The 16,762-nt window shown below is 35.2% G+C and overlaps 1 protein-coding gene across 1 annotated transcript in view; it reads left to right on the top strand.

Moving 5' to 3' along the window:
- Positions 1-10,475, top strand: part of STXBP5L (syntaxin binding protein 5L) — a 241,372-nt gene extending 230,897 nt beyond the window's left edge. Inside the window, exons 25-28 of the mRNA XM_019650992.1 lie at positions 2-147; positions 2,533-2,644; positions 9,222-9,442; positions 10,019-10,475. Coding sequence (XP_019506537.1) covers positions 2-147; positions 2,533-2,644; positions 9,222-9,442; positions 10,019-10,060 — 521 coding nt within the window. The 3' untranslated portion in view covers positions 10,061-10,475. The remainder of the gene's footprint in view (position 1; positions 148-2,532; positions 2,645-9,221; positions 9,443-10,018) is intronic.
- The last annotated feature ends 6,287 nt before the right edge of the window (positions 10,476-16,762 follow it).

Raw genomic sequence — 16,762 nt, 5'->3', positions numbered from 1 at the left:
ATGTTGGATGTTAATTATTTGCCACTGACAGACATGAGGATAGCACGGACATTTTGTTTTACCAATGAAGGACAGGCATTATACCTCGTCTCTCCTACTGAAATCCAGCGGTTAACATACAGCCAAGAGATGTGTGATAACCTACAGGTAGGTCAGGCACATTTATGAAAACAACATTGGACATGATTGTACAGACAGAGATGAAACAGATGTCTAAAAGCTAAAATATTATTGGGCCACACAATAAATATGTCTTCCCTAGAATATGTTTTGAATATTATGTTCATCATTGTGACTCTACCACGTTCTAGTGTAGTTCTAGGTATATGTGGAAACAAATAAGAAAAAGGGGGAAATGTGAAGATTATACATATTAATGGTTAATTTTTTTGTTTATTTACTTATTTACTTTTTTCCTGAGGAAAATCCTCTGAAAGATTATAAACTCTCCCTCCAAAGTGGGCAATATGTATGTGCACCCAAAAAAATTGCATACAATTCAGGGAGTTCATGGACTTTTTTTTAAGAAAACCTAATTTTGATTAAGAGCCATACAAAATAAATACACATTTATTCTGGGTTAGAAGTGGGCATTTGTCTTTGATAATAGCAGTAAGCAGAACCTAGAAACAGAATAAATATAAAAGCCTATCTAACCCTGGGTAAGTAAAAGAGATCACAAAAATTTTAAAAATAGCTTAGAAATTTAAGTGGTTCAACCCCCTCATTTTTCAAATAAGAAAACTAAAACCCATTCATTATAATACAGAAGTTGAGTACAAGCTCTGAACTATTTAAATTGTATTTTGCCCACTTGAATAACTTCGGGAATTTTACGTAAACTACCTGTATGCTCTGTCTTGGAGCACTGTTGTGAGAACTGAGAAAGAACTCATATAAAGCAATGAGCACAGTGCCTGGAAAATAGTAAGTTATAAAAATAAATCATAATATTATTGTTCTTCAACACATACTTAATTGAGTTTTTACTACGTCTGGACTTTCCCAGGCTCTAGGAATACAGTAAAACAAGTCCCTACCTGCTAGTGTGGAGGGAGAGATTAGTAAACAGACACCCACAATACTCTGTGGAAATGCTGTCTATATATGGCTATTCCAGTGCTGGAGAGACATGTCAGAGGGGCACCTGGGTTGATGGAACAGAGGGAGGGGCTAGTTAGAAAAGGATTGTGAAGAATGAGTAGAAGTTATCCACCAGAATGAATGGCTGGGGATGGAAAAGGTAATGATATTCTTGACAGAGTCGTGGCATGCAAAAGCCCAGGGGTTCAGAAAACTGCCAACAAAGTTCAGAGTTCAGAATTGAAAAGAATGGAGGGATGGTGCTGGAGAATTAGTCAAGAATAGAACTTGGAGCACCTTGTAAGCTCCTTAAGGAATCTGGCGTTTATCCCAAGAGCAACAGAAAGTCATTAAAAAGATTTAGTAAATGTATTTATGAAAATTAATATTCTGGTATTAATTGCAGTACGGCAATTGGTTTTGAAGAATCTGAAAGTAGGGAGAACAATGAGGAGGCTTTTTAAAAATAATTAAGGCCAAAAGTAACAGTGGCTTGAAATAAGGCAGCCAGCAGTGAGGAATGGAGAAAAGTTAGCAGACTCAATAGCTATGAAGTATAATCAGTTGGATTGGAGTATTATTAGAGGTAGGGTGGATGAGGGAAAGGAAGGCATTAGTAACTATTCCTGGGATTCTGGCTTGGAGAACCAAGCAGAATGGTGCTGCCATTTCCAAAGAAAAGGGATTAAGGACAAAGAGCACAGGTCAGGTGAGTAGAGGTGAGGGGAGATGATGAAGATAAAGTCATGCTGCAAGTTCATAGACAAACTGATATTAGGTCAGTTTGATATTCAACTTTTGGTTGAAGTTCCTTCCTCCATACTGATAGTTCTCAACTTTTGATCTGCTTTAGAAAAACCTGGAGAGCAAGTTAAAAGAACATCTCTGTAGATTCTGATTTAGTATGTGTAGAATAAAGCTTGAGCATCTATATTTCTAACAAGATTTTTCTCCAGTCATTTTAAAGAACACCAAATATTGAGAACAATTATACCTCACCATTCAGTAGCTGCCTATACTGAATTATTTAAATTTATAATTATGTATTTGATATAAAAATACATCCAACCTTTCTCCACATACCACCAAAGCCTTCCTATTTTATAAGGTACTCCATACTCGGTTCAGGAGATCAGAAGTCTAGATTAATAGTCACGATCAGGTGAAAATTAATCCTATAGTGAATCTATTATCTTCTCATGCTTTCTCATTGTAAAGGGAGAAGAGAATATAAAAATGAAAAATTTAGAATGTCAGTTACTGGAGAAGGAAAGGAAAAGGAGGTGGAGAAAGAAATGCCAGAGATAGAACTGGGATCAAAGCAAAAATCACCAGGAAAATATGGAAAACAGACTGTTTTTTCATAATGTGCTCTCACAACCTGTTATCTTTTGCTCTGTTAATTTGTTTTTAGTTACTCTAATGCTTTTTTCTTTGAATTTGATACAGGACATGCTGGGAGATTTGTTTACTCCCATAGAGACTCCAGAAGCTCAAAACAGAGGGTTTCTAAAGGGACTGTTTGGTGGAAGTGGACAAACATTTGACAGAGAAGAACTCTGTGAGTAAACTTCTGATTATAAAACTGTATCACCAAATAGAAGACGTGTGTGTGTGTGTATGTGTGTGTGTGTGTGTGTGTGTATGTAACAGTGTAATATGTGACTTCAAATTCTAGACTATACTATTTTGCTTCTATACCATGAAAATTATTTGTTTATTAAACATGAATAAAATTGATCACTTCATATTAAGAAATAATTCAACAAAAACAGTACATGAAATTTATACAAATAGTGAGTAAGCTAATAAATGTGTCATTTGCAGATAAATAATACCTGCAAGACAGGGTGAAGATATTCAATTACTAAAGTCTGGAAAAAAATGTTTTTAAATCTGCCTGCCTTTAACCATTGTTGAGAAACAGAATCTTCAGAATACAAGGTTTATCAATGCTACGGAATAAATTATTTTTAAAATCTACCAGTGAGACTCTAATTAACAATAGTCAAAAAGCAGTAGAAAAATACTAGGGAACATTTTCAAAAAGAAGTTAAGAATATAGTTTCCTTGTACACTATTAGTGAGATTGTAAATTGGTGCAGCCGCCATGAAAAATAGTATGGAGATTCCTTAAAAAATTAAAAACAGAACTGCCATATGACCCAGCAATTTCACTTCTCAGTATGTATCCAAAGAAAACAAAAACATTATTTCAGAAACATATATGCATCTTTATGTTCACTGCAGCATTATTGACACTAGCCAAGATATGGGATCATCCCTGGTGTTAATTGATAGATGAATGGGTAAAGAAGATGTGATATAATATATATATATATAAATTCTGTTTATTAAACATGAATAAAATTGATCATTTTACATATATATAAAATAGAATATTGCTCAACAATAAAAAAGAATGAAATCTTGCCATTTGCAACAACATGGTTGGAACTAGATTATGTGAAGTGAAATAAGTCAGGCAGAAAAAGATAAATACCATATAATCTCACTTATTATGTCGAATCTTAAAAAAAAAAAAAACCAGAACAAATGAACAAATAAAAACAGACCCATAGATATAGAGAGCAAGCTAATGGTTGCCGAAGTGGAGGGGTTGGGTTTAAAAAAAAAAGAAAAAAAGAAAGGATATGTTTTCCAGAATATTTAATCACCATTTGGTCTTGCAGACCAAAGCTCTTTTCTCTTGAACTTTTAACTATGCAAAAGATCTAGTTAATTTCATATAATACAATATTAATCTGCCATTAAAAGGAATGAATTTGATACATGCTACAACACAGATGAACCTTGAAATATCATGCTAAGAAGGAAGAAAAAATGCCACATATTGTATAATTCCATTTATATAAAATATCCAGAATTGGCAAATCCAGAGAGACAGAAAGTAGATTAGTAGTTGCCAGGAACTGGGGCAAGAAGGGATTGGGGAATGACTGCTAATGGGTACAGAGTTTCTTTTTGGAATAATGAAAATGTTCTAAAACTAGATAGTGGTGATAGTTGCATAACTCTGAATACACTAAAAATCACTGACTTGAACACTTTAAAATGGTGAATTTTATGGTTTGTGAATTATATCCCAATAAGGCTCTGATTTTCAAAAAAATAGATCTAGGTTCCATTCCTAATATTACATCCTTGGGAATGCTCACTAAATTTTTACCACAACAGCTGTTTTTCAATTAAAAAAAAACCATACTTCATTAAAATTAAATGAAACAGATTTATAAGTGATGGGGAAATTTTTAGTCTTTTATAAAGTAACCAAATTTTAACATATGTATATTCATGACCATCATGCATATACCCTATTCTCTAGTATTTACACATACACACACACACACACACACACACACACACATGTACAGAGGATGCGTAAAAATTCTAGCAATCTAAAACATGTTTGAACTTAAGTGACCATCAACTCAAAATACACTGCCATAAACATAGCTTGGTATATATGAAGCACGTGGTAATCACAAACCAAAAATCTATGAGACATGCAAGAAATAAAGAGAAAGGAAACCAAACAAAACATTATAGAAAGTCATTAATGTACAAGACAGGAAGTAAACAAGAAAGGAACTAAGAAGAACTACAAAAACAGCAGAAAACAATTAATAAAATCACAATAACTATATACCTATCAATAATTATTTTAAATGTAAATGGACTTAATGCTGTAATAAAAACACAAAGGGTAGTTGAATGGAGAAAAAAAAAAGATCTGTACATATGCTGCCTATAAGAGACCCACTTCAGATTGAAGGACAAACACAGACTGAAAGTAAAGAGATGGAAAAAGATATTTCATGCAAATGGAAATGAAAAAAATACATGGGGTAGTAATACTTATATCAGACAAATTGACTTTAAATCAAACCCTGTAACAAAAGACAAAGAAGGGCATTTCATAATGATAAACAGATCAATTCAATAACAGGATATAATAACTCTTGTAAACATCTATGCACCCGATATAGGAACACTAAAATATATAAAGCCAATATTGACACCATAAAGGTAGAGATCAACAGTAAGACAATAATAGTAGGGGACTTGAACACCCCACTGATATCAATGGATAGATCATCTAGACATAAAATCCACAAGGAAGCAGTAGTCTTAAATGACACATTAGACCAGATGGATTTAATTGATACATTAAAGCATTTCACCCAAAGGCAGCAGAATATTTCCAGGATAAACCACATATAGAGCACAAAACAAGTCAAAATACAATTTAAGAAGACTGAAATCATACAAAGAATTTTCTCTGATCACAGTGGCATGAAAATAGAAATCAATTACAAGAAGAAAACTGAAAAGCATAGAAATAGGTGGTGGCCAAATAACATGCTACTAAACAATGAGTGGGATAACAATGAGATCAAGAAAAAAATTTTAAAATACCTTGAGACAGAAGAAAATGAAACACAATGTCCCCAGTGAGGGAAATTCATGCAATACAGGCCTACCTTATGAAACAAACAAAAATCTCAAATAAACAACCTAACCTTACACCTGAAGAAACTGGAAGAACAAACAAAGCCCAAAGTGAGTATAAGGAAAGAAATAATAAAGATCAGAGCAGAAATAAATGAGATAGAGTCTAAAAAACAAAAGACCAAGGAAACCAAGAGCTGCTTCTTTGAAGAGATAAACAAAATTGATAGACCTTTAGTGAGACTAATCAAGAAAAAAAACACAGAGGGCCCAAATAAATAAAATCAGAAATGAAAGAGAAGTGACAACCAACACCACAGAAATACAAAGGATTATTATGATTATACAAATGATTATATGCCAACAAAGTGAACAACCTGGAAGAAATGGACAAATTCCTAGAAACATACTATCTTCCAAGGCTGAATCAAGAAGAAACAGAAAATCTAAACAGACCAATAACTACTAAAAATTGACCCAGTAATCAAAAAACTTCCAACAACAACAAAAAAGTCCTGAACCAGAAGGCTTCAAAGGCCAATTTTAATCAAATATTGAAAGAAAAATTAATACCTATGCTTCTCAAACTATTCCCAAAAATTGAAGAGGGAAGGTCCCCAGGCTCATTTTATGAGGCTAGCATTATCCTGATACCAAAACTAGACAAAAACATTACCAAAAAAAATTTTAGGCCAGTATCCCTGATGAACATAGATGCAAAAATCCTCAACAAAATATTAGCAAACCAAATTAAGCAATACATTAAAAAGATCATACATTATGATCAAGTGAGATTTATTACCAGGATGCAAAGTTGGTCCACAAGTCGACTAACAGGATACACCATAGAAACAAGATGAAAGATAAAAATCATATGATTACATCAATAAATGCAGAAAAAGCATTTGACAAAATCCAACATCCATTTATGATAAAATTTTCATCAAAGAGGAAGTAGAGGGTACAAAGCTCAACATAATTAAGGTTATATATGACAAACCCACAGCTGACATCATACTTAATGGTGAAAAGCAGAAAGCGTTTTCTCTAAGATCAGAAACAAGACAGGGACGTCCACTTTCACCACTTTTATTCAACATAGTATTGGAAGTCCTAGCAACAGCAATCAGACAAGGAAAAGTAATGAAAGACATCCAGATTGGAAAGGAAGAAGTCAAACTGTCATTATTTGCAGATTACTTGATACAATATAGAGAGAACTCTAAAGATACCACCAAAAACAATTCAAATAAATGAATTCCGTAAAGTATCAGGATACAAAATTAATATTCAGAAATAGGTTACATTTTATACATAGTTAGTGAATGAACTATCAGAGAAATTAAGAAAACAATTCCCATTTACAATTTCATCAAGAAAAAATAGAACATCTTGGAATAAATTTAACCAAGGGGTCAAAAGACCTGTACTTGGAAAACTGTGAGACACTGAAGAAAGAAATTAAAGAAGATACAAATAAATGGAAGTATATACTGTGCTCATGGATAGGAAGAATTAACTTTGTTAAAATGTCCATACTACCCAAAGTAATCTATAGAGTCAATGCAATCCCTATCAAAATACCAAAGGCATTTTTCACAGAGCCAGAATAAATAATCCTAAAATTTAGATGGAACCACAAAAGACCTCAAATAACCAAAGCAACCTTGAGAATGAAGAACAAAGTTAGAGGTGTCATACTACCTGATATGAAACTATACTATAAGGCTATAGTGATCAAAATGGTATGGTACTGGCATAAAAACAGACATATAGATCAATAGAGCAGAATACAGAGCCCAGGAATAAACCCATGCCTATAGGGTCAAATAATCTATGATACAGAAAGCAAGAACATACAATGGGGTAAAATGACAGTCTCTTCAATAAATAGTGCTGTAAAAACTGGACAGATACATGCAAATAAAATGAAATTCACCCACTTTTTTAAACAATATACAAAAATAAACTCCAAATGGGTTAAAGATCAAATGTAAGACCCCAAATCATAAAATACCTGAAGAAAACATAGGCAGTAAACTATTTGACATTGCTCTTAGCAGTATTTTTTTGGCTGTCTCCCCAGGCAAGGGAAACAAAAGACAACATAAACAAATGGGACTAAATCAAACTAAAAGGTCTTGCACAGCGAAGGAAACCATAAAAAAATGTAAAGACAATCTACTGAATGGGAGAAGATATTTGCCAATGATATACCTAATAAGAGATTAATATCCAAAATATATAAATAACTCATACAACTTAACACCAAAAAAACCCAAACACTCCAATTAAAAAATGGGCAGAGGGGCCAGCCAAGTGGCTCAGTTGGTTAAGAGCTCACTCAAGAGTGTGAGCTCTGAGCAACAGGGTCACCAATTTGATTCCCGGCCCAAGCTGAGCTGCCGTTAAGCTGCCAACAGGTGGTAGGATGGCTCAGCTAAAAACAAAAAAAAACGGGCAGAGGATCTGAATAGACATTTCTCCAAAGAGGACATACAGATGGCCGACAGACATATGAAAAGATGGTCAACATCTCTAATTATCAAGGAAATGCAAATTAAAACAACAATGATATATCAACTCACACCTGTCAGAATGGTTATCATCAATAAATCAACAAAGAACAAGTGTTGGCAAAGATGTGGAGAAAGGGGGATCCTCTTGTGCTGTTGATGGGACTGCGAATTGGTATAGCCACTATGAAAAACAGTATGGGGATTTCTTTAAAAATTGAAAATAGAACTAACTTATGATCCAGCAATTCCATTTCTGGGTATTTATCTGAAGAAATCCAAAACACTAATTCGAAAAGATATATGCACGCTTCTGTTCATTGCAGCGTTATTTGCAATAGCCAAAATATGGAAGCAACCTAAGTGTCCATCAATAGAAGAACAGTTAAAGAAGATGTGGTACATATATGCAATGGACTATTACTTGGCCATAAAAAAGAATGAAATCTTACCATTTGTGACAACATGGATGGACCTAGAGGGTATTATGCTAAGTGAAATGTCACACAGAGAAAAACAAATACCATATGATCTCATTTTTATGTGGAATCTAAAGAACAAAATAAATGAACAGACAAAACAGAAACTTACAGATACAGAGAAAAACTGATGGTTCCCAGATGGGAGGGGGTTGAGGGAATGGGTAGAAAAGCTGAAAGGGCTTAAGAAATACAAATTTCCAGTTATCAAAATAGTCACGGGGATGTAAAGTACAGCACAGGGAATATATTCAATAGCATTGTAATAACCATGTATGGCGTCAGATGAGTATAAGACTTATCAGAGTGATCACTCCCTGATAAGGTATATAAATGTCTAATCACTATATTGTACACATGAAACTAAAATAATATTGTATGTCAACTGTAATAAAAAAAGGAAACTAAAAAATATAATCAGGACATATTATATGGAATCTACACACACACAAAAAGGCATATGGCAACAATATCTCTCATAGTTTCTTTTGTAGGCATTTTTCTTGAGTAAGTGTTAACATGTCCAAATATATATCTGTGATAGGATCAAATATGTCGGTCTCCTACTGGAAAATTATGACAGTTGAATTGAGTATGAGTAATTTGGTGATAAGCTTAACTATTTGAATTACTGACAAATGTTTTAAATTGCTATGTTTTGAATTTACAGTTGGGGAAGCTTCCGCAGGGAAAGCATCCCGCGGCCTTGCTCAGCACATTCCTGGCCCAGGCGGGATAGAGGGGATGAAAGGCGCTGCAGGCGGGGTGATGGGAGAGCTGACTCGGGCACGGATCGCACTTGATGAGAGAGGACAGAGGTTAGGAGACCTGGAAGAGAAAACTGCAGGCATGATGACCAGTGCAGAAGCATTTTCCAAACACGCACATGAGGTAAGCTGCCTAAGTAACTATAGGCATCGTCTTCCAGTAATAACTTGAAACCTTTAGGTCGTGCCCAAGAAAGTTTAAACAGAGATGCCGCTGTCAATCATCCTGTGTGTACCCTGGATCTCATTACAGTATAAATATTATATTTACCCCATGGTATGGGAGAAAAACGTTTTTGAAAAAATACTACAATATATTGATCCTTCTTTATCTTAGGGGATAATTTAAAAGAAAATTGCCCATTAGTTCTGATACATTGGGTGTATATTGGGCATCATCTGCTAAAATGGTGCTTAGATAGATTACATGATCCCCCAAGAAGGTGTGAGGGGCAGTAGAGGCTGGAATCCACACATTCCTTTTTGTCTCAGTCATTAAAAATCATTTCCTGTTAGCTGAGTCTTTACAGCTTGATTTGTTTTGTTTTTTTAATCTTTTTCATATGCACTTTATATTATAAAATAAAGTTTATGTTTTGACACTTACTTAGATATTCATGCTTCACTCAATATGAGCTTGCTTTGATTAGCACTTTTAAATATTTTTTTAACATCTTAAATGGTGACTTTTTCTTTGCAGTTAATGCTGAAATATAAGGATAAGAAATGGTACCAATTCTAAACTTCTAAAGAAGCTGTGACTGCTTTCAGAAACAATTATTCAGGGAAACCAAATTTATTCCCAGCATCACTATTCAACTGCTAGAAGCCAGTTTCTTCTACAAAAAAATGTTCCATTACAGTCCATCTGAAGTTATCATAAGAGAGAAGTATCAAAGACACTGTACAACTGAAAGGCTGGAACCCTGGTTAAAATCCCAAGGTATGGCTGAATTTGCCGTTTCCCGCGTGGAGTGGAGCTACCATCTTGGCATGTCATTTGCTAAGGAATTTACATTTAGGAACTACGGGGAGTCCTCCTGATGTGAAAAAATCCTGTATAAACAAAAGCATTAATGCACTTAATGAAAAAAAAATCTTTGCATGATAAATTAACATCTTAAGAGGAAAAGAAACAAAAGCATGTTGTGACAGAAGAAAAAAAGATTAATGGTAAACTATTTTTATAAATTGGGCCACACCTGACAATTTAAAAAATTTGCATTAGAAGTTATCAGTGCATTTTCAAGTACATTTCCATACCCAACTGAACAGGAAAAGAAAACAAAACCAAAGTTTTCTGCTCATCTCTTTCATTATACTAAAACATTATTGAATTCTTATGGCAAGAGTCTGACTAATGTTCCTCTCCAAGATATTTTAGATCATTCACAGTTCGCAGTCATAATCAAGTGTTGCCAATATAGTAAATCATTCCTAACACAATTATTTCCATTTCTGTAACCTTCAGAACAAGTTGCTATTTTTAGTCACAAACCATGCACTATGGATCACCTCAAATCATTTGTTCAGCCTGGCTTGTTCTCTGCAGGGGAGTTGACAATAATAGGTTTAGGGAAACTAGACTATAGGAACAATGCAGTTGGCTTTGAGAACATTTCATACTCTTTGGTTTCAGTTTCTGAAGTGATATATATTTTTAATGCTCCATTCGTATCCTTGTCTGCCAATTACACAGTATATTACTGTTCAAACCCAGTGGGGTCTTCAATCCAAAGGTGCTCTTGCAGCCTGACACGCACAGACCAAACTGGTCATTCTCTTTAGCATGATTCAGTAAAACCTCAGTTAATGTTTCCGGAAAGGGATTCTGATTTATTACATTTCTGATTAACAAGGGCTTTCATTAGAAATTCTTTTGGTTTAATACTTATTCTTGAAAACCTTTATAAAATATAGGGATGTGTTTGCTGTCTTGACCTCATTCACCATTATTGTCGACAGGAATATAGACAGTTTAATGATACAAAATCAATAATTTTGTCACTCAGGCTAAATAATATAAACCATAGGATTATGTCAATAGATATCAAACACCTATTCCTTATTAAAAACTCTTTTAAAATGGAATAAAGACTATCCTTAACATGACCATACTAAAAAGGTATCTATCAGAGGACTGCTAGAGGCAAAACAAAACAAAGACACCTGCTGTCATTATTTAACATGAGTCTGGAAGTCAAAAGTCATAGAATATATGCCGACTCCAGGACCCATCCTGTAATATGTTGTTCCTTCAAAAAGAATATATATTTTTAAATTAATGGATTTGGCTTATTGAATTTTTATTAATCAAAATCTTACTAGATCTACATTTGTGTTAAGAAATCACCATTTTCTTGAAGTTCAAGTTATTTTAATAGCCAAAGATAGTATTTCTTGGTTTATTTTAGATTTTTTTGTTTTTAGTGAATTTGATTGAAGTGGTACTTCCTTGAAATGTTCTTAGTCATTTTGAGAAGAGCAAAGATGATTAAAAGAGTCAGTAAATGTATACCGGGATAGCATTTCTCAGAGTCCTTGAATTCTCCTGATTACTCATAAAAGCCTCTCCCCAGATCTCTCCAGACTGTTGTGAACAGCCTCACAGAACAGATCCTGACTTGGAAATACAAACATGATACATAAAATTATATGGTAAAAATATTAAAGGAATTTGAGACTAAGATTTGGAAAACATTGGTAGTCAAACTGCAGTGCACCATTTATTTATTCCATCATTTTCAAGGACCCAGTTTTCTAATTTTTCTGAACAGATACTTTATCATTTCTCTATTAAAAAAACACTAAAATATTAGTTTATTTTAGCAACAATGAAATTCAGTCCAAAGTGGCATTACATTCAATGAATATCTCTGAAGTCCCCAATAAGATTTGATTTAATTTGTTCTACATCAGAGTTTGTCAACAGAGTTACTACTAACAGAAAATTCTCTGTTGTGGGCTTGTTCTTTGCACCACAGGAGGCTCAGGAACAATCCCTGGCCTCTGCCCGCCAGATGCCAGAAGTCACCCCCAAGTAATGACAAGCAAAAATGTCTCCAGCCATTGCCAAAATGGCTCCCAATTGAGAGCCACAGCTCTATGTCATTTAAAGACAGATTAAGTGTGAATATGTAATATATCTCTTGTATGAAATTAAGCATAATTGCAGTGTTGTAACAAGATAAATTATTATACCCAAAATTACATGTGTGCAATACAATACTATTTTGGAGAAAGCTTATATGAATCAGGAAAAATTAACACAGACTCTTTTAAAGCATGCAGAGAAAATACCAAAACGGACAATATAGCATTTCACAGAAGTGCTTAAAACTCTGGCATTAATGAATAGATCAAAAGTTTATAATTAGCACACCAATTAACACACAGCTTCTGAAATGCTTGAAAAGAATAGGTTCTTTTTAAACGTGTCTTTCAATATTGTTTTTTATAAACCCTTTCTTAATGTAAGGGTAACTTTATCCCACAAACTCCTGATTAGTGGAATATAAATTAATGAGGTTTTACTGTATCAAAATTATTTTTATAATCCAAAGAGATAGCAATAACAAGAATCTAATGTGGATGTGACTTTTCTCTTTGAACATTTCTGTTCTGTTGCACTCACTTGAGCGCGTGCACATGCACGCGCGCGCGCACACACACACACACACACACACACACACACACACCACAACCACCATCTTATCATCATCCTTGGCACATGAATACTATTAGTCCATGTAATTCTTTACATCTCTCCTCTGTACTATTTAAATGCCTTGCCTCTATATTAGAACATAAGAAAAATACTCCCTGTCCCAGACAATGGTAGAGAAAATGACTGAGCCTTAGTCATCATCAAAATTACATTATATCTGCTAGGGTGGCATCAGAAGGCTTGAAACCCACTGTCTCTACAAGCTAATTCTCTCTCTGTGACTCCCTCAAGAGATAAGCCCTTCTTATTGTCCCAGGGGAAAATGGGCCTTTGCAGTCTATTCATCAATGAGGAGCTAGATTGTTTCTCTGGTTCTAATAATAAGCAATAACCCCTATCATGAAATCATCCATTTACCTCACTATTTGGAGGGAAGGATGACTAATTTATCATTTATTTGATCCCCTACAAAAGCAGTAGTACTGACTTTGCTCCCCACACTTCACTGAGACCCAGACTTAGAGCCCCAGTCACCATCTGGGTTGTTGTCTGACTAACTTTGGAAGGACAGTGACAGAACTCAGTGAGATGTTTTCTGATAATTCAGCCATAAAGACAATTTTTCAAACTCCTTATGTAGCTTTTGAATGATTCTCAAGTTAATAAATCAGAATCCAGGTCTCTATTCCTCAAAGATCTTAAGGGATTGCAAAGGAACAAGTATATTATTGGAGTCATTTTATGTGACCCATGTGTCCAGTTTTAAAGGCACCATTTGTCTGTTATCTGCATTAAGGGAGCACCATGGTTTTGAAAAAAGAAAAAAAAAAGAAGATATGCCCTAGGTTGGCTGAAGATTAAGATTAGCTCTTTGAGATATATGGTGGTAAAATGTTTGGCAAAAGGGAAAATAAAGAGGGTCTAGAAAACTAAGCTAAAAATCCTCTCCTTGGTTTAGGATCATTGCGACAATCCGGGAGTAAATCTCTGTGATTACAGCCTGCTCCTATGGGAAGACATTATAATTTCACCACTTTTGCTCAGAGAGGGCAATGCCAAAAGGAGTCAGACATTCCTATCAGGCCTTGCTCTTTGCATCAGGAGAAACACGGTAGCCTTCACAGCTTCTTCACCTGTGTCCACTATAGTCCCAACCTCGTTTTGACTAGGGACTGTTGCACATACACACTGGCCAGTGGGCCAGACATACTTGCCAGGAAGTCGTGTATTTGGGTTGCACCATTCCAGGGAGCATGACTGTCATGTAGCAGGTTCAGTGTATATATTTGCAGGCAACATAGCCCTGAAAAGATGAAATGCAGAATAGGTAAGTTCTGACTTGGGGAAAGGAAGAGGACATGCCAACTTGGGGCAAGTGGTTTGGGGTGGGAGGGACATGGGATCCAGAGTGAAACAGAAGAGACTTTGATGAGGAATCAGAGGCACAGAAGGTTACCTTTATTTGTACATTTATATGTGTGGAGGGAAGTGATTCTAAGCCTTGGTTGTTCACAAGAATCACCTAAGGAGCTTTTAAAATTCCTACTTAAATTGCCTCAGAGTGGGAACCAAACTTCAGTATTTTTGAACGCCCACAAGGCAGTTTGATGTCCAGCCAAGAGTGATAACCACTGGTTTATGGCCAACTAAGGAAGCCATGTTTGTCTACCTTGGCTGCTGTCCAAGCCCTGCTTCTGAGGGGTCAAGGACACAAAGGTAGAGGAGATACAGTGTTGGCTGTGTGATATTTATTCTGTGTCACAACCCAAAACAAATGTTCTGTGCAAATTTATGATCAAACAGTGCCCCATTAACTCTTGATAACTCTTTGTGATTTTCTCCTATGTGACTTGGCCATTAATTATTCCAAGTCAAACATCTAGGTTTTAATTATCTTATACATGTGACATTACAAAACACCAGAAATATAAGAAATTCAACAGCATGTAAAACTAAATGGAAAACTAATTCTCAATAGTTGGGTAGTGGAAATACTCAAAACAATCATTTACTAAATCAGGTCCAAATTTATTATTCATACTTCGTTTGGAGGAGACATGGGTACCAGGTACCTGTTCTGGTATAGGTATGTTTTATTGGACTTGATCTTGGCAAGAAGGAAGAACAACTCTTCCTTTTGAGTGCTGTCTTAGCTCCCAGGGCCACTTGGATTCATTTTCTTAGTAACTAGACCTGTGTTTATGGGGAGAAGAATGCCTGTAACTCACTGTCTGGCCTCCAGGGCCCTGAAAGAGTGCTCGCACTTTCAAAAAGGGAGAGTCCGCCTATCCAAGGCAATAATACTCAATGAGGAAACTCAAGCGAGTTCTCTCTCATCCTGCTCCCCTCTAGTAATGGCCCACCCTTCTCAACTGCAAAGCCAGAAAATAAAGTCGGTGGTGGTTATGGACAAGTGTACACAGGATCAAAATCTCTAATAACCTATAATTTTTAGTACTAATTATGTGATGTTTTATTCTAGGAAATAAGAAACAATGAGATCATTGATGTATCTTTCTTTCATCTTCAGAATTTTTGCATCTTTTCAGAAAATGACAAATTACTATTTTTCTGTTGCACTCAGCAATTGTGACTATACTTAAAATTCTTGTAGTCTGTAGAGATATCAATAAAATTGTATATGTTTGTACATAGATGCTCTCTTATGTTATGATGTCATGCACTACCAGTGATTTTTTGCCAAGATTAAATATGGACAGAGGTAAGACCCTCATTTTGCAACAGTGTGAACCATGGTTTTACAAAGTAATAATTGTTTAAAAAAGGCAGGTGGGTGGGGGAGCAATGTACATCATAAATATTGGAACTAAAAAAGAGAAAGTAAAAAAAACTAAACACAACTTCCCCAAACTCCAAAAGGGTAGATAGAAATAGCCATTCAAAATTTCCATCAAACTGGGGAGATGTGTAACTTTTAGTTGTTAGACTTTACAGTTTTTGAGGATGTTGACTGATTTCACCTTTGGTGGAGTACAAGTTAAAACTCAGTTTGGTGAGCGTGCAGAATAAGAAATTGAGGCTAAATAAAATGTATTTACAAACTCAACGTTCACACCTTACTGCCTCACTTCCGTAAAGCTCAGGCTTTAATCCTCATGCAGCAAAAATAAGCTATTATGGGCGTATACTGCCACCTAGTGGCTCTAAGGCACGCTCATTAACCCAGCACCTCTAGAAGTCCCCCAGAAAGAATGCACTCTCTTGCTCCTCTGACTTTCATCCGCACAGTTAATTCCTCTTCAGGCTTTCGTTATAATTACCTACATTGTGGCCTTCGCCACTAATAGTCTTCCAAATGCTAACTATCTCAGGAAAAATTGCCCACCACCAGAATTCCCCTTCTACTTTTGGTTCTATATAAAAATGGAAAAAATAACCAACCAACCCTAGGCTAAAAAATGTTTTTCAATGAAAAGTACAAATAGAAGACAGATACTATACAACCCAAATGGCCAGGATTCTGTTCAAGAATTTTTTCAAAAGGATCCATTTACCTCCTCACCTTTGAATTACAATCACTCACACTTGACATCTGCATTCAGTATTCGGGGCAGGGCCCTGAGGACCTTGCTTGCTAACTCAGCCTCATCCAGGCTATGGATCCGTCTGTGTTCTTTATCATGCCCTGACACACAGGCTAGACTGTTCAGTGTCTTGATGTCATTTTTTCACATTCAGAATTTTTTCTTTTAGTGTGGTTAAATTTTATAATCTTTTAAATTTACTTTTGAACTTTGTTTTAAACGCTTTTATGTG

The sequence above is a fragment of the Hipposideros armiger genome, unplaced genomic scaffold (genome assembly GCF_001890085.2).
Source record: "Hipposideros armiger isolate ML-2016 unplaced genomic scaffold, ASM189008v1 scaffold_8, whole genome shotgun sequence".
NCBI lineage: Eukaryota > Metazoa > Chordata > Mammalia > Chiroptera > Hipposideridae > Hipposideros > Hipposideros armiger.
The sequence above is the reverse complement of the archived record's forward strand: the minus strand, read 5'-3'. Positions and strand labels throughout refer to the sequence as shown.